Raw genomic sequence first — 17731 nt, 5'->3', positions numbered from 1 at the left:
CCGGGGAAGGGCTGCTGCATGGCTGGGCAGAGAACTGTGCTTGAATTCTTGGCCGCCATCTTGGTAGCCGTCCACGATTCTTCCTTCTCGTCCGCAGGGGAAGCCTGTTGGTGGACCATCCACCCTGCCTCAAAGCAACGGTCGGAAGGGGAGAAAGTGCGCGTTGGGGACGACCTCATCCTCGTCAGTGTCTCCTCTGAGCGGTATCTGGTGCGTGTCCCAGTTTGGTAGGGGTGGTGGTGGTGCCTTCAAGGCAGGTGTTCGGGTCGGGGATGAGAGCTTGTAGGCCAGTGTTTCTTGGCAACTTTTAAGATGTGTGGACTTCAACTCCCAGAATTCCAGGCGTCAAGGTCCACCTGAGGTAAAGTTGCTCAGGTTGAGAAACACAGGCCTCAAGAAAAGGGATTGTGTATTTATTTATTACATTTATCTCTAATTACCTTTGTTACTTTAGAAGTAACTGGAAATATCAAATATAGCTAATATTCCTTCCTACTCTTGTTTTCCTCACAATAGCAACCCTTTGAGATGGGTTGGGCCAAGAGAGACAGAGATTGGGCCAAAGTCACCCAGTCGGCTTTCATGACTAAGGCAGAACTAGCATTCACCGTCTCCTAGTGATTGGCCCAAACTCACCCAGCCGGCTTTCATGCCTAAGGCGGAACTAGAACTCACCGTCTCCTGGTGATTGGCCCAAACTCACTCAGCCGGTTTTCATGTCTAAGGCGGAACTAGAACTCACCATCTCCTGGTGACTAGGTCAGCATCTTAACCACAGTGAAAGACCATCTTCAGCATATGTTGTGGTTGCTTACTCGGAGAGACAAACACTTGGGCAAAATCTCCGCCTCTTGCACCAATTTCTTCTGCTGCTCTTTCCTTTTGGCCTGGCCTGACCATTGAGGCGGGTGGTCTTTGTCTTCTCCAGCACTTGTCCACCGCCAGTGGAGAACTTCAAGCCGATGCTTCCTTCATGCAAACCCTTTGGAACATGAACCCCATCAGCTCTGGCTGTGAGGAAGGTGCGTGGCATTTTTTTGCGGGATGGGGTGGGACTCCTTTGGCCTTCAAAGGTTTCAGATCACGTGGGAGTTTTTAGGTAAGGGTAGCCGATGCGTTGCAGAGGTGAACCTGTGCACTGGATGGGAACTGAGTTGACCTTGGGCCTTGCCCTGTTGCCATCTCAGCATCTGGAGATGGTTGTTTCCTCACTCTGCTGTCTCTTCTCTCCAAGGCTGTGTGACTGGTGGCCACGTCATGCGCCTCTTCCATGGCCATATGGATGAATGCCTCACCATCTCCACCACGGACCAGAATGAAGAGCAGCGCAGGTAGATCTCTTGAGTAGATCCAGAGATGCACACACAGACCTTAACAGGACAGAATAACAGAGTTGAATGAGACCTTGGAGATCTTTTAGTCCAGGGGTAGGCAACCTTGGCTCTTTTATGACTCATGGACTTCAACTCCCAGAATTCCTGAGCCAGCCACGCTGAGGGGAGAGTTTCCAAGCTGAGCCATGCTGGCTCAGGAATTCTGGGAGTTGAAGCCCACAAGTCATAAAAGAGCCAAGGTTGCCTACCCCTGTTCTAGTCCAACCCGCTGCTCAGGCTGGAAACCCTGTACCATTTCAGACAAATAGTTGTCCAATCTCTTCTTAAAAATCCCTCATGTTGGAGCAACCTAGAACTAAGGAGAAATTCCGGACGCTTAGAAAAACCTATCAGGGAATGACTTGCCTCCAGAAGTTGTGGGTGGAATTGAGCTGACTGAGGAATTCTGGGAGTTGAAGTCCACCAGTCTTCAAGTTGCCAAGGTTGGAGACCCCTGCCATAAACCAACAAGTCCCTTGGGAAACATTGCCTGCAGTGGACACAGACTCCTACTCAAGGATCTGGTAACTAAGTCCCATTCCTTTTTAAATCTTTCTTCTGCAGGGTGGTGAACTATGAAGGAGGAGCCGTCTGTTCGCAGGCCCGATCGCTCTGGCGCCTGGAGCCCCTGCGGATCAGGTAGGCTGGTTTTTCCATGCTTTCGTCTTCCATCTTCTCCTTGGCCTTGGACCTTTCAACATTCTTCGCTAAATTGCCTTCTGTGAAGCTTCTTACGCCAAGCTGACGTTTGCTTGCTTGGGCAGAACAGAAAATTAAATCTGACAGGGAACAGGCTGGTCTGTATCCATGTTGTACTAAATCGTGATTTATCCATGGCTTATGGGATCAACTACCTTTAGAAGATAATATTTCCATTTTTGGAAGCCATCTTCACTGGGACTACCATGACGTGCTAAGCCATAAACAGGGAGATAACTAACCATCTTCGTCCCAAGCTAAACCAAACCGAACAACATCTTTCTTATGGTTAAATCTGGGATTCCTTCTGTCCTACAGCTGGAGTGGTAGCCACATGAAATGGGGTCAACCGTTTCGTGTCCGTCATGTCACAACAGGGCGCTACTTGGCCCTGACTGAGGATAAAGGGCTGGTTGTGGTGGATGCTGAGAAGGCCAACACCAAAGCAACGTCATTCTGCTTCCGCGTCTCAAAGGTGAGAGGTCACCTCAGGTTAAGGGCTGATCCTGCCCAGAAGGGCCGTCTAAAGAATGGGAACTTCTACGCTTCCCTTGGAGAGGTTGAAAGTGGCCCAAAGGCTATGCTGGAAAGCAACATTTCTCTACTATGCTGACCTCCAGAGGTGTGGACCAACTCCCAGAATTCCTCAAGCAGCACACACTCTGCAGAGAATTCTGGAACTTTCGAGTCCACACATCTGGAATTGCCCAGATTGAGAAACTCGAATGTTAAGTTTTTCAGAAGTGGAGTGCTCGGTGCTCTCTCAGCTGGGTTGTTTGCTTGCAGACATCTCATTACCCAACTAGGTAATTTCATCAGGGGCCTGTAGTGAGTGGGTGGAGCCCCCCCTGCATTTGTGTTTTAAATAGCTCCAAAGTTTGGAACAGTTTAGGGGATTTCACTGGAAAGGCATTGGCCTTTTAGCAATGATCCGGTTTCATTGGATCTTCACGTGTGAATCGGGTCTTTCGTGCCTGACACCTCTTTCTCTTTCAGGAAAAGGTGGACGTGGCCCCAAAACGAGACGTGGAAGGCATGGGCTCCCCGGACATCAAATACGGAGAGTCCATGTGCTTCGTGCAACACGTGGACAGTGCTCTCTGGGTGACCTATGCAGCGGCCGACACCAAGGCGATGCGTCTGGGTTTGGTCAAGAGAAGGGTAAGTCTGGCCTTGTTTATTTATTAAATTCCCATGCCACCCACCTCACCAATAAGGTGACTCCGGGCGGTGTACGAGCGCTCAAAAGATAAATACAAAAACAACAAAAATTTGGAAGAGTTGCATAAAAATTAGGATCCCGGGATGGACGGCGGGGTGCGTGGGTGGGGGTGAGGTGGTCTTCTTAACCCTTCAAATGGCGCCAGCAAAAGAGCGCCCCCATCAGGGCTCTAAATCAACCGGTAAAACTCTCATGCCTCATTTAGGATCCTATTTTTTCCTAGGGCCTTTCTGGGACTCTAATGGCCAAAGTTCATGGAATCCTGAGGCAAGGACTAGGGTTGGGATGTTTAATGAGGACTAGAAACCCTATTCTATTCTATTCTATTCTATTCTATTCTATTCCAATTCCAATTCCAATTCCAATTCCAATTCCAATTCCAATTCCTATATTTCTATTCTTATTCCACTCTATTCCATCCCAACCCAACCCATTCACCCCATCCCAACCAACTCAACCCAACCCATCCATCCCAACCCAACCCATCATCCCAACCTATCCCATCCCAACCCAACCCATTCCATCCCAACCCAACCCAACCCAACCCAACCCATCATCCTGACCCATCCCAGGATTTAAGGCCCTTCCTTAAAAGGACTTTCCTCTCCTACCCAAGTAGCCATACAGGGAATTGCTGATCTTGACTGGCTCAGCCTATATCTGAGCATTCTCCTGGCTGGCTTTGGCTGGCAGCTTTTATGAGGCCAAATACGATCAGATTGGCTCTTGCCAATCAGCTGACCCTTTTGCAACAATGGCCCAGATGCTCCTGGATCAGAGTCCAGTGCTAGATTGCCAGGTCATGGTTGTGCATCGTTCATGGAGCTGAAGGAGCAGGGAGTGGGCTACCTCCAAGGTTCTTTCTAGGCTTAGGAGTCTCTGAGCTTTCCCTAAGGCCTCTCTTCCCATCCACAGGCCATCTTGCACCAGGAGGGCCACATGGACGATGCCCTCTCGCTCACCCGCTGCCAACGTGAGCAGTCCCAAGCCGCCCGGATGATCTACAGCACTTCTGGGCTTTATAACCAGTTCATCAAGTAAGCCTCGTCCGGGTCCTTTTCTTCGGGATCACCAGGAACTAGCTGCTTGGGAGCTGTTGTCAAGTTTCTCTTGACTTCTGCTTTCTCCGTCCTCTAGAGGGCTGGACACCCTGATCGGGAAGGCCAAGTCGAGCACTCCGGCGACTCTTCCCATTGAAGGGATGATCCTCAGCTTGCAGGATCTGATCAACTACTTCCAGCACCCCGAGGAAGAACTCCGGCACGAAGAGAAGCAGACCAAACTCCGCTCCCTAAAGAACAGGCAGAACCTCTTCCAGGAGGAGGTGAGCGAGTCGTACTCAATTCAGGGCGACTAGAAAGCAGGTTAGGCATCCTGTGGGCCACTCTATAGGATGCAGGAACTGGGTGTGGCTGGTCGAGAGAAAAGAAGGGCACGGGTGGGGTGGACATGATAGCAGTCTTCCAAATTTTGGGGGGGTCAACCTCCAAAGAACCAGAAGGCAAAACAAGAAGCAACGGATGGAATCTTATCAAGGAGAGAAGCTACCTGGAATTAAAGGGAAACTTCCTAACAGGGAGGACAATTAACCAGTGGAACAACTTGCCTCCAGAAGTTGCAGGTGTTTCATCACCGGAGGCTTTAAAGAAGAGACTGGACAGCCATCTGTCTGGAATGGTCTAGGGCAGGGATAGGCCACCTTGGCTCTTTTATGACTCCTGGACTTCAACTCCCAGAATTCCTGAGCCAGCCATGCTGAGGGGAAAGGGAGAGGTTTCCAAGCTGAGCCATACTGGCTCAGGAATTCTGGGAGTTGAAGTCCAGGAGTCATAAAAGAGCCAAGGTGGCCTATCCCTGGTCTAGGGTCTCCTGCTTGAGTAGGGGGTTGGACTAGAAGACCTCCAAGGTCCCTTCTAGCTGTATTCTGACTGGCTGGCTGACTGACTGACTGATTGATTGATTGATTTTTTTCGTGGCTTATCTACCAGCATCCCAAGGTCTGTTTCTTCTCCTGGGGATGTCTGGATATAAGTTAAAGTCTACAAACACAGCCAGGATGTGGCTCTTATTGCTTAAAACAAATAAGAGTATAGTTGAGTATAGTTGCTTGTCCTATCGTGTCAGGCACTCTGCTGCTGTTCAGACATGAAGTTAAGACAGGTGAGTCGGGGGGGGGGGGGCAGCATTTGGCCTTAAGGGGATCTGCTCTTTTGCAGGGCATGATCACCCTCGTTCTGAACTGCATCGACCGCCTCAACATGTACAGCACAGCTGCCCACTTTGCTGAGTTCGCTGGAGAGGACGCGGCCGAGTCTTGGAAAGAGATTGTGAATTTGCTGTATGAACTGTTAGGTGGGTTGAGTCGAGGAGACGATCCTGGTACATTTGGGTGACCAGCAACCGTGTTTTGAACACAAATGCTGTCTCTTGAGTTTGTCGGAATCTCAGGGCAGAGAGCACGGCCCTGCAAATTACTTGTGGTTTACTTGCTACTTTTACAAAGCACACCTCTGATATCAGCTTTGTGGGATCCACAGAGGGGGGACTGCTGTGTGCCTAGCCTAGAAAAAAAAATAGGTGGTTGTGGGTGCAGAAAGCAGACCAGTTTCATGGAGTCCATGGTGGTTTGCTTGCAGACGTTTCATGACCCAAGTAGTAACATCATCAGTGCTAGAAAAGTGTGTGGTTTGTTGGGAGGAGGAGGAGGAGGAGGAGGAGGTGGTAGTGGAGGATTATTGGGGGATCCTTGGTGTTCCCTGAGCTTGGAGATTTACTTGTAGACATTGCATGACCCAACTAGGTTACAACATCAGTGCTGGTGGGACAATAAATTCCGCTCTACTTTACAATGACTGGGGAATTCTGGGAGTTGAAATCCATACATTGTCCAGTTGCCAAGGTGGAGAAACGCCGTGCAGGTCCTTCAGAGGACAAGCTAACTGACAGGCAAATGACTTAACGCTGTCGTGGAGATGAACCAAGGGCATAACCACCATCTTGCCTTCCTACCTTGCAGCCTCGCTCATCCGTGGGAACCGTTCCAACTGTGCCCTTTTTTCCAACAACCTGGACTGGCTGGTCAGCAAACTGGACCGACTGGAGGCGTCCTCTGGTGAGCTGAGGGGGAAATCACAAGTTTTGGGGGCTTCCTAACCCACCACCCCCAGGCAGTTAAGGGGGCTGGGCTGCTTCAGAGTCTCCCTGAAACCACTAGGTCTGCTGTTCCTGGACAACGGACCACCTTGTCAGGATAAGGAGTTGCTTTCATATCCAGTGCCTGCTCTGGTTACAGGCCATCCTCGACTTAAAACGATTCGTTTAGTGATCGTTTGAAGTTGCAGCCACATGGAAAAAAATGACTTGTGGCCATTTCTCACACTTAACGACCGTTGCATCATCCCTGTGGTCACGCGATCGAAATTCAGGTGCTGGCTCATATTTATGACGGTTGCAGCGTCCCCGGGGCCACGTGATCCCCTTTTGCAACCTTCTGACAAGCAGAGTCAATGGGGAAGAAGCCAGATTCATTTAACAGCCGTGTTACTCACTTAACAGCTGAGTGATTCACTTAGCAACCGTGGCAGGAAAGGTCGTAAAAATGGGTCAAAATTGACTTAACAGCTGTTTTGCCTAGCAGTGGAAATTTTCGGGTTGGTTGTGGTTGTAAGTCAAGAACCACCTCAATTCCACCTGGTTTAGTGATTTTTCTGGATTTGCACAATGCAGTTTGCAGCCGTTTTAAGCCCAGAGAAGAACTAATCAGTCTTAATTAAATATGAGACTGCAGGGCAGGGTTTGTTACTGAGGAGAGGGTGAAAAGAGGCTCCTTCATCGCATTCTTCTCCTTAATCATATTCTTCAGGCATTTTGGAGGTGTTATATTGTGTCCTCATTGAAAGCCCGGAAGTCCTGAATATCATACAGGAAAACCACATCAAGTCCATCATCTCCCTCCTGGACAAACATGGACGCAACCACAAGGTGGGTCCCGATCATGGCTGGCTCAGGAATTCTGGGAGCTGAAGTCCACAGAGTGTCAAGTTGCATAGTTGCTCGCCCCTGCCTTAAATTCTGCTCTATAGAGTAGTTGCTTTCCTTCTCAGCGTATCATGAGGATGAAATTCATTCTCATGCCTCATTTAGGACCCTATTTTTTTCCTAGGGCCTTTCTGGGACTCTAATGGCCAAAGTTCATGGAATCCTGAGGCAAGGACTAGGGTTAGGATGTTTAATGAGGACTAGGAACCCTCTTCTCTTCTCTTCTCTTCTCTTCTCTTCTCTTCTCTTCTCTTCTCTTCTCTTCTCTTCTCTTCTCTATTCCTATTCCTATTCCTATTCCTATTCCTATTCCTATTCCTATTCCTATATTTCTATTCTTATTCCACTCTATTCATCCCACCCCACCCCATCCCAACCCAACCCATCATCCCATCCCAACCCATCCCATCCCAACCCAACCCAACCCATCATCCCATCCCAACCCAACCCATCATCCCATCCCATCTCAACCCACCCCACCCCATCATTCCATCCCAACCCATCCCAACCCAACCCATCATCCCATCCCAACTCATCCCAGCCCAACCCAATCCATCCCAACCAACCCAACCCAACCCAAACCATCATCCCAAACCATCCCATCCCAACTGAACCCAACCTAACTGTGACTCCTCCCTCCTTCCCTTTGCAGGTGCTGGATCATCCCATCCCATCCCAACCCAACCCAACTCATCATCCCATCCCAACCCAACCCATCATCCCATCCCAACCCATCCCAACCCACCCCACCCCACCCCATCATCCCATCCCAACCCATCCCAACCCAACCCATCATCCCATCCCAACTCATCCCAACCCAACCCAATCCATCCCAACCAACCCAACCCAACCCAAACCATCATCCCAAACCATCCCATCCCAACTGAACCCAACCTAACTGTGACTCCTCCCTCCTTCCCTTTGCAGGTGCTGGATGTTCTCTGCTCTCTGTGTGTTTGCAACGGTGTGGCCGTCCGCTCCAATCAAAACCTGATCACTGAAAACTTGCTGCCAGGGAGAGATTTGCTGTTGCAAACAAAGCTGATCAACCACGTCACCAGGTTGCTGCTTTGTCATCTTTGATGTCCCTCTGCTGGGGGTCTCCAGGGATTGGGCCGGAGTCAAAGAGGAGAAAGACACATCAAGGATAGACTGGGGGGTATACAGTGGAGCTGAGGTGGAAACTTGTCTTTAATCTACTGTATTATATAAGCCCAAATATAAGCCCTGACTGGAAAATAAGCCCTAATGCGTATTTTAGAACAAAAATTAATATAAGACCTGGTCTTATTTTTAGGAAGGCATGGGTAGTATCCACCTCCGGGATGGCACCCCGCCCCCCCCCCAATCTGGACCCCAGGCCAACCAGCAGAGCTTTTAACTTTCTATTTTTCACCTGCTTTTAGGATATGTAAGCTCCCAGAGTCACCTTGTAGGGGAGACAAGGCAATGAATGAAATCAATGACTAAATGCTGCTTGGCTTTTTGGAGACCCATCCAGGGTCACGTTTCCCCCCCCCCCCCGGTCTTCTCGGTTTTCCACGCTGATCCTTTCTGTTCCCTGTCCTGCCTTCTCGTCCCTTTGCAGCATACGCCCCAACATCTTCCTGGGCACCCACGAAGGATCCACCCAGTACAAGAAGTGGTATTACGAGCTGATTGTGGATTCGGTGGAGCCTTTTGTGACCGCCCAGGCCACACACTTGCGAGTTGGCTGGGCCATGGCGGAAGGTTATAGCCCCTATCCAGGGGGCGGAGAAGGCTGGGGCGGCAACGGCGTGGGGGATGACCTTTATTCTTTCGGCTTTGATGGTGTCCAGCTTTGGTCAGGTAAGCTTCCTGCATCCATGGCTGATTCCCTCAGGGCAAATAGAGGGAGAGAGAGAGGGGGGGAGGGAGAGGGGGAGGGAGGGAGAGAGAGAGGGAGAGAGAGACAGAGACAGAGAGAGAGAGAGGAACACACACACACAAAGAGAGAGACAGAGAAAGAGAGACAGACAGACAGAGAGACAGAGAAAGAGAGAGAGAAACACACAGAGAGAGAGAAAGAGAAAGAGAGAGAGAAACACAGAGAGAGACAGACAGAGAGAGAAAGAGAGACAAATAGAAAGACACACACACATACACACGTGTCAAATAGTGGCCCAAGGACACTTGGAGAGTCAAGAAAGTCCAGTTGGTGGACGCAGCTGTGTGGACACATCCTCCTCAGATGCTCCAACTGTGGCCTTCTCTCCTTAAGTTGCCAGAAGACCAACTTCTTAATGGACGCTCCTCAACCCTCACAAATAAATTATATAAATTATAAGGAATAGGAGGCAGCGGTCCAATTTGTAGGACCATTACAGCTGACCAAACTCAGCCCTGACCTCACGGACCAGGTAGCAGAAATCTTTTCCAAGATGTCTTAAGCGCACCTCCCAGTCTCAGCTTTGGCTCTTCCCCACGTTCTTCTTCTCGGGGTGATTTCCCTCTTGTCTCCTTTCCACTTGGCTCAGGCCGCGTGGCTCGGGCAGTGGCGTCCCCCGGGCAGCACATGCTGGGGGCGGACGATGTGGTGAGCTGCTGCCTCGACTTGAGCGTGCCCAGCATCTCTTTCCGCATCAACGGCTTCCCGGTGCAAGGCATGTTTGAGGACTTCAACCTCGACGGCCTTTTCTTCCCCGTGATCAGCTTCTCCGCCGGCATCAAGTAAGCTCCACCCCGACAGATGGAAAAGGAGAGCCACGGGCAGGCCTTGACTTGCAACCGTTCACTTAGTGACTGTTCAAAGTTATGGTACTGAAAAAAAGGGACCTAACGATCATTCCCCACACTTAGAACTGTGGCAGCCATCCCCCACGGTCTCGTGTTCAAAATTCAGACATTTCACTACAGCTAATCCTTGGACGCGGTGGCTCAGTGGGTTAGGACGCTGAGCTTGTCGATCAGAAGGTCAGCAGTTTGGCGGGTCGAATCCCGAGTGCCGCGTAGCAGAGTGAGCGCCTGTTACTCGTCCCGGCTTCTGCCAACCTAGCAGTTCGAAAGCACGTAAAAAATGCAAGTGGAAAAATAGGGACCACTCCGGTGGGAAGGTAACAGCTTTCCGTGCGCCTTTGGCGTCTAGTCATGCCGGCCACGTGACCACGGAGACGTCCTCGGACAAGCGCTGGCTCTTCGGCTTTGAAACGGAGATCAGCACCGGCCCCTAGAGTCGGAAACGACTAGCACGCATGTGCGGGGGAACCTTTACCTTTAATCCTTGGGTGGGACTGAAACTGTCAATTGATGTCGTCATTAAGTCGTCCCTGATTTCCTGACCTTTTTGCCACAGTTGTTAAGCAAATCACTGCGGTTGTTAAGTGGATCATGCAGTTGTATAAGTGAATCTGGCCTTCCCAATGACTTCGCTTGTCGGACGGCAGCGAGGAAGCTCATAAATGGCCACCACGTGACCCCAGGATGCTGCAATCGCCATTAAATACACGTTGGGTGCCAAACAAACAAAAATTTTGATCGGATGACTGTGTGGAGACAGGGCGACGGTTGTAACTGTGAGGAGCGGGCATCATCTATTTTTGTCAGCCCCGTCGCAACTTCAATGGTTGTTAAATGAATACAGGTAGTCCTCAATGACCATAGTTGAGCCCAAACTTTCAGTTGCTGAGTGAAACATTTGTTAAGTGAGTTTGCCCCATTTTGCAACCTTTCTCGCCACAGTTATTCAGCGAATCCCTGTCACTGTTAAACTAGTCAAACGGTTGTTAGGTGAATCCGGCTTCCTTTGATTTTGCTTGTCAGAAGGTCGCAAAAGGAGATCACGTGACACCGGGGCACTGCAACTGTCATAAATAGGAGTCACCGAATATCTGAAGTTTGATCATGCCACCACGGGGATGCTGCAATGGCCATAAGTGTGAAAAACGGTCATGAGTCACATTTTTCAGTGTCATCGTAACTTGGAACGGTCGCTAAATGAACTGTTGTAAGTTGTTGCAAGTCAAGGACGATCTGTAGCTGTAAATCAAGGACTCCTTATGTGTGACTGAGTCAGTTGCTTCACATCAGCCCCTCCAACATCACAGAACAAAATCAGAAAAAGCTCCTTTTGAGCAGAGCTCCCCAGAGGGAAGAGCCAGTCATCAATGAGCATCTACATTTCCCCCCCCCTTCCTCCCTGCCAGAGTCCGGTTCCTGCTGGGGGGGCGCCACGGAGAGTTCAAATTCCTGCCTCCCCCGGGCTACGCCCCCTGCTACGAGGGCGTCCTTCCCCGGGAGAAGATGCGCGTGGAGCCCATCAAGGAGTACAAGCAGGACATCAACGGCTTCCGGAACCTCCTTGGGCCGACCCAGTCCCTGTCGCACACTTCCTTCACCCCCTACCCTGTGGATACCATCCAGGTAGGCACCTCGGGCCTTCCTGGGCCGGAGAGCGTGGGAAGAAAAGGTGGGAAAGCGGAAGGGAGCAATTTTAGGGCTGGAGAGCAAAATCAGCCAGAAGGGTGACTGCTGCCAGGACTCGTGGGCACTTTCACATTCTTCTTCCTTCCTTCCTCTGTTCTTGTTCTCCTTCCTCCCTCCCTCCCTCTCTCCCTTCCTTCCTTCTCTCCCTCCTTCCTCCCTTCCTTTCTTCCTTTCTTCCTTCCTTCCTTCTTTCCGTCTTCCTTCCTTCCTTCCTTCCTTCCTTCCTTCCTTCCTTCCTTCCTTCCTTCCTTCCTTCCTTCCTTCCTCTGTTCTTGTTCTCCTCCCTCCCTCCCTCCCTCCCTCCCTTTCCTTCCTCCCTGCCTGTTCTTGTTCTCTTTCCTTCCTCCCTCCCTCTCTTCCTTCCTTTCCTTCCTGCCTGCCTGTTCTTGTTCTCCCTTCCTTCCACCCTCCCTCTCTCCCTTCCTTCCCTTCTTCCTTCTCTCCCTCCTTCCTCCCTTCCTTCCCTCCTTCCTTCCTGTTGTATGTTGAGGACTGCATATATTTTAAAATCGCCTCTTAAAAGCCTCCGCTTCTCATTCTCATTTCTTTTTTTCTTTATCCCCGCAGATCGTATTGCCTCCACACCTTGAGAAGATCCGTGAGAAGTTGGCGGAGAACATCCATGAACTGTGGGCCCTCACTCGCATTGAACAGGGATGGATATATGGGCCGGTGAGTTCTGCTCGCTGGGAACCAGATGTCTGACATTGCCACGTCTTTCCTAGTTGCAGCAAGAAAGATTGCGTAGTCTTAGGCGTCCTTAATAAGCCACAATGACGCCATGCCCCTCACGATGACATCACACAAGCGATGCAGGCTTTAGAATTGTCCGTGGAGATTCTCGGTCATCCAGGTCACCATTATCCCAAAGGTGCTTTTTCACCAGGCAACTGGACTTTCCTGTTTTTCTTTGAAGACGTTTCGCTTCTCGCCCAAGAAGCTTCTTCAGCCTCGTGAAAAAGCGTCTTTGGGAAGCTTTGTAGTTCTTGCCCTTTGTGTGACAAGAGATCATAGCTCGGGTGAGATCAGCAGCCTTTTCAGCTGCCAATGAAATTGCAACAAGCATCCCCGATCAACCGTTGTCTCCTCTCAGGTCCGCGATGACAACAAGCACCTGCATCCTTGTTTGCTGGATTTCCACAGCCTTCCAGAGCCGGAGCGCAATTACAACCTCCAGATGTCAGGAGAGACTCTCAAGTGAGTGGTGATGGGGGAATCCCTGGGAGATAACCTTGAAATGGGTCTGGATTTGCTGAGCCGTGACCTCCTCTATACTCTTTGGGTTGTAGCCAGTTTCAGCGATTGTGTGGACATTTACATACAGGTTGCTTAGCCGTGAGAGCAGAAGAGTTTGGAAAGCGAAACGAAACCGAGACACAAGAAATGGAATGTCTCCATCAGTTCTGATGGAGTCCGTCTGGGTGAAGCATAAAGGAAGTGTTGAGGTCCTTGGTGCTCTCTGAGCTGGGTTGTTTCCTTGAAGACCTTTCATGATCCATCTAGGAAACATCATCAGTGCGAAGAGGAGGAGGAGGAGGAGGAGGAGGAGGAGGAGAACTGTGGGGTCCTTGGTGCTCTCTGAGCTGGGTTGTTTCCTTGAAGACGTTTCATCACCCAACTAGAGAACATCATCAGTTCTACAAGGGAGTGGGGTTTCCTTTCTGTGTATACAGTATATTAGCGGCTTACCCAGTCGGGGTTTGTGGGAATGCTCTTGGAGATTTTTTGCTTAGCCTGTTTACCATTCGCTTCTTTGTCTGAGTTGCTTGCTCCTTAATTGTTGGTCCAGTAGGAAACTGCAAAAGTAGTTGGGTTTTTTTTCCAATTCGTTGGATAACAATTTAGTTTTTCAACACATGGCAGATTTTGGGAACTGCCCTTGGGGCTTGAAGCACGTTGCGCCTTATGCGCTACCCAAGTGAAGAGAGGGCTGTGGCTTATCTCCCCAATTCCCCCTCGGAATTGTTACAATCTGACCTCTTCCTTTGCAGGACCTTGCTTGCTCTCGGCTGCCATGTGGGGATGGCGGATGAGAAAGCTGAAGAGAACCTCAAGAAAACCAAGCTACCTAAAACGTAACCGGTTTGGCTCCCCGTTGGTTGGGTGTCCAGAGGCTGATTTTTGGACTGTAGTGTCCTGAGTGTCCATCTGGTTTCCTCCTTTGCAGGTACATGATGTCCAACGGCTACAAACCAGCACCCTTGGATCTCAACCACATCAAGCTTACTCCAGCCCAGAATACATTGGTGGACAAGCTGGCTGAGAATGGACACAATGTCTGGGCAAGGGATCGTGTCCAACAGGGCTGGACCTACAGCGTTGTGCAGGTGGGGGATTCCAGAGGAAAAGGTTTTCTATGGCAGCAGTCCCCAACCTTCCTAGCTGCCCGGCCCGGGGTGGGGTGGGGGAGGGGATAGTTCCCTGCGAATGGCAGGCGGGTGGACATGAGCGTGTGCAGATCCATTTGTGTGAGTGGCGGGTGCACGCTCACACAAATAGAGGAGCGCCTTGCACACGTGCCTGCGTGCACCTGCTACTTGTGCAGCCCAGTTCCAAAGAGGCCGTGGCCCAAGAGTGGCTCGCCACCCAGGGACTGGGAACCCCTGTTTTTATGGGGTCCCTAAGGACGCGGTGGCTCAGTGGGTTAGGACGCTGAGCTTGTCGATCAGAAGGTTGGCAGTTTGGCGGGTCGAATCTCGAGTGCCGCGTAGCAGAGTGAGCGCCTGTTACTCGTCCCAGCTTCTGCCAACCTAGCAGTTCGAAAGCACATAAAAAGGCAAGTAGAAAAATAGGGACCACTACGGTGGGAAGGTAACAGCATTCCGTGCGCCTTTGACGTCCAGTCATGCCGGCCACATGACCACGGAGACGTCCTCGGACAAGCGCTGGCTCTTCGGCTTTGAAACGGAGATGAGCACCGGCCCCTAGAGTCGGAAACGACTAGCACGCATGTGCGGGGGAACCTTGACCTTGACCTATGGACTGATGGCTGAAAGCCACAAGCTGGCAGGGGAAGAGAGTAAAGGAAGGTGCAGTATGGGATGAGGGACCACAATGGTGTATCTGGTGAGGTACCACACACTTCCGGGTCATCTCTTCCACTCCTGCTGGCTTTCTAGTAAGATGTGTGTGGCTTTGTGATATGCTTCGTTAAACCGCTTTATGCTCATACACCTTCTGGGGCTGCGCATCTTGTAGGACATCAAAAACAAGCGCAACCCCCGGCTGGTGCCCTATCACCTCCTGGATGAGCGGACCAAGAAAACAAACCGGGACAGCTTGCGTGAAGCGGTGCGGACCCTCCTCGGCTACGGTTATAACATTGAACCCCCAGATCAGGAAGCTTGTGAGTGTCCTTCCATTCTTCAGCCTCTGGTTTCCTTCATTCATGCTTTCGTTACATTTATATGCCACCTATTTTGCCGTCAAGCAGCGCTGAGCAGCTGACAAACTTCGTAAAGGCAGCGGTGAAAAACATTAAAACGTAAAATATTAAATAAACCAAAATTAAAGGGAGCAGCCCAAATTCGCTAGATCAGTGAGATGGGCGGCATCAACATTTAACAAATAACTTAGTTAAAAACCAGATTACTGTGAAGTATAATGTGGTTGCAGGAATTGGGTAGGACTGCTTTAATGAAAGGAAGGGCTATGGGTGACATGATAGCAGTGTTCCAATATTGGGGGGACTGCCACAAAGAAGAGGGGGGGGTGTCCACCTATTCTCCAAAGCACCTGAAGGCAGGAGAAGAAGCAACGGATGGGAACTTATCAAGGAGAGAAGCAACCCTAGAACTAAGGAGGAATTTCCTGGCAGTGAATTAACAATTAACCAGCGGAACAGCCTGCCACCAGAAGTCGTGGGTGCTCCATCCCTGGAGGTTTTTAAGAAGAGACTGGACAACCATTTGCCTGAAATGGTATAGGCCAGGGGTAGGCAACCTTGGCTCTTTTATGACTTGTGGACTTCAACTCCCAGAATTCCAGAGCCAGCATATCTGATTCAGGAATTCTGGGAGTTGAAGTCCACGAGTCATAAAAGAGCCGAGTTTGCCTACCCCTGGTATAGGGTCTCCTTCCTCAGCAGGGGGCTGGACTGGAAGACCTCCAAGGTCCCTTCCAGTTCTCTTACTTAAGTGGAGGTGGGATGTTCTTCCTAGTCCACTAACCACCTCTGGTGCGTATGTCATTTTGTCTTGCTTTTCCATGCTCTCGTCTTCTTGATCTCTGAACAGCTCAAGAACTGACCAAGGGCCGGCTGGAAAAAGTCCGCATTTTCCGTGCTGAGCAGTTCTATGCGGTGAAATCGGGCAAGTGGTACTTTGAGTTTGAGGCCGTCACCACCGGCGAGATGCGGGTGGGGTGGGCCCGCCCGAACGTGCGGCCTGACGTGGAGCTGGGAGCCGACGACCTCGCCTACGTCTTCAACGGGCACCGGGTGAGCCTGGGCTGCATTCTCCTCTTCACCCTGGGCCAGCCCTTGTCCGTCTTCTTATTCCATTTCCCTGAAGCCTCCCTCCGTTTGTCTTGGTCCTGCAGGGTCAGCGTTGGCACATAGGGAGTGAGCCTTTTGGTCGCCCGTGGCAACCGGGAGATGTGGTCGGATGCTTGATTGATCTGATTGATAACCACATCATGTTTACGCTTAATGGGGAGATGTTGATCAGTGACTCGGGCTCGGAGCTGGCCTTCAGAGAAATAGAGACCGGAGATGGTAAGCAGAGCGCCTCGTTCCTTCAGAGCCTGAACAGCCTTGTTGTCCTTTTCCTGTATACACAATGGCACATATTAAAATGACATTCCAATGCACCGCCCTCAAAATAACCGTAATACTATAGTAACAGCATCAGCATCCAGGAATGCCAAATTATACAAAAATGACGCCAAAACATACGCACATACATTAATCACAGTCCATCTTAAATACATAGCAGGGGGGAAAAATATCTCAAGAGTTTACAGAATCTAGTTGTTCTACTTCTGGTAGCAGAATGCCTCCTCCCAGAAGGTAACAAAGAAAAACAGTCCTAGAGAGGACATGTAGCATCCCTGACAATACTGTGGACCCTGGTCAGGCAGCGCTGATATGTTCTGGATGGAAGGAAGTGGACTTCCAACAATCTTTTCCGCTGTCCTCACCACTCTCTGCCCAGCCTTCCTGTCCAAACCAGGTGGAGGCTGGACGTTTCTTTATTAACTGTCAGCGATCTAAAGTTCACTTTTTCCCTCCTCATCTTTTACAGGCTTCATCCCAGTGTGCAGCTTGGGACTATCCCAGGTGGGACGACTCAACTTGGGTCAGGATGTCAGCAGCCTTCGCTATTTCACCATCTGTGGTCTCCAAGAGGGTTACGAACCCTTTGCTATCAACACGAAACGGGAGGTCACCATGTGGTTCAGCAAGAGCCTGCCTCAGTTTTCTCCTGTGCCTGATGAGCACCCTCACTACGAGGTGAGAGCAAGATGAGTCGAGGGTGGAGCCTCGGAGAGTGTCTCCTGCAGCAGGTGTGCTTTGGGACTCATGTTGACAAGGAGATCACGTAGGAGAACCAACCGTAGCAGCAGAAGGACATTCTGAAAGGGGAAGGATTGATGAGCGAGATGCTTTGGGGTTGGCTTGATGAGGAGAAGGGGGGGCCACTGTTTTGAACGAGTGGAAGTTGGAAGGGATTTGGAAGCTTGGTGGGTAGTGCCTTCTGAGGGAGCTTCATGAGCCAGACAGCGGCCTGGGCATGGAAAAAATGTGGCAATGAAAAATGACCACAAAATTACAGGACAGGGGAGTCCGAGGCACTGATGGTGGCATGTGTGAAGGTTTATTTGTTGTACGTCAAGATTGTAGTTGATCTCATGACTGAAATGCAATGAGAGATGCTGCATGGCTGAGAGGAGATGTGGTTATTTGACTGCTCCTCTGATGCCACCTCCAGGTCTACATGACCTATCAGAAGATTAG

At 50.5% G+C, this 17731-nt stretch overlaps 1 protein-coding gene across 1 annotated transcript in view; it reads left to right on the top strand.

The window, feature by feature from the left end:
- RYR1 (ryanodine receptor 1) overlaps positions 1 to 17731 on the top strand; it is a 117250-nt gene that overhangs the window by 20876 nt on the left and 78643 nt on the right. Inside the window, 23 exon segments of the mRNA XM_081334968.1 lie at positions 98 to 210; positions 929 to 1022; positions 1235 to 1331; positions 1938 to 2012; positions 2391 to 2547; positions 3069 to 3233; positions 4210 to 4331; positions 4432 to 4618; positions 5511 to 5646; positions 6311 to 6406; positions 7157 to 7275; positions 8260 to 8393; positions 8921 to 9162; positions 9831 to 10023; positions 11496 to 11712; positions 12343 to 12447; positions 12869 to 12972; positions 13767 to 13850; positions 13943 to 14102; positions 14974 to 15121; positions 16011 to 16213; positions 16315 to 16489; positions 17019 to 17227. Of these exon segments, the coding sequence (XP_081191094.1) occupies positions 98 to 210; positions 929 to 1022; positions 1235 to 1331; positions 1938 to 2012; positions 2391 to 2547; positions 3069 to 3233; positions 4210 to 4331; positions 4432 to 4618; positions 5511 to 5646; positions 6311 to 6406; positions 7157 to 7275; positions 8260 to 8393; positions 8921 to 9162; positions 9831 to 10023; positions 11496 to 11712; positions 12343 to 12447; positions 12869 to 12972; positions 13767 to 13850; positions 13943 to 14102; positions 14974 to 15121; positions 16011 to 16213; positions 16315 to 16489; positions 17019 to 17227 (3335 nt within the window).

The sequence above is a fragment of the Vipera berus genome, assembly GCF_964194415.1.
Source record: "Vipera berus genome assembly, chromosome: 9".
In the NCBI taxonomy this organism is placed as follows: Eukaryota; Metazoa; Chordata; class Lepidosauria; order Squamata; family Viperidae; genus Vipera; species Vipera berus.
This window is presented reverse-complemented; position numbering and strand designations above follow the sequence as displayed.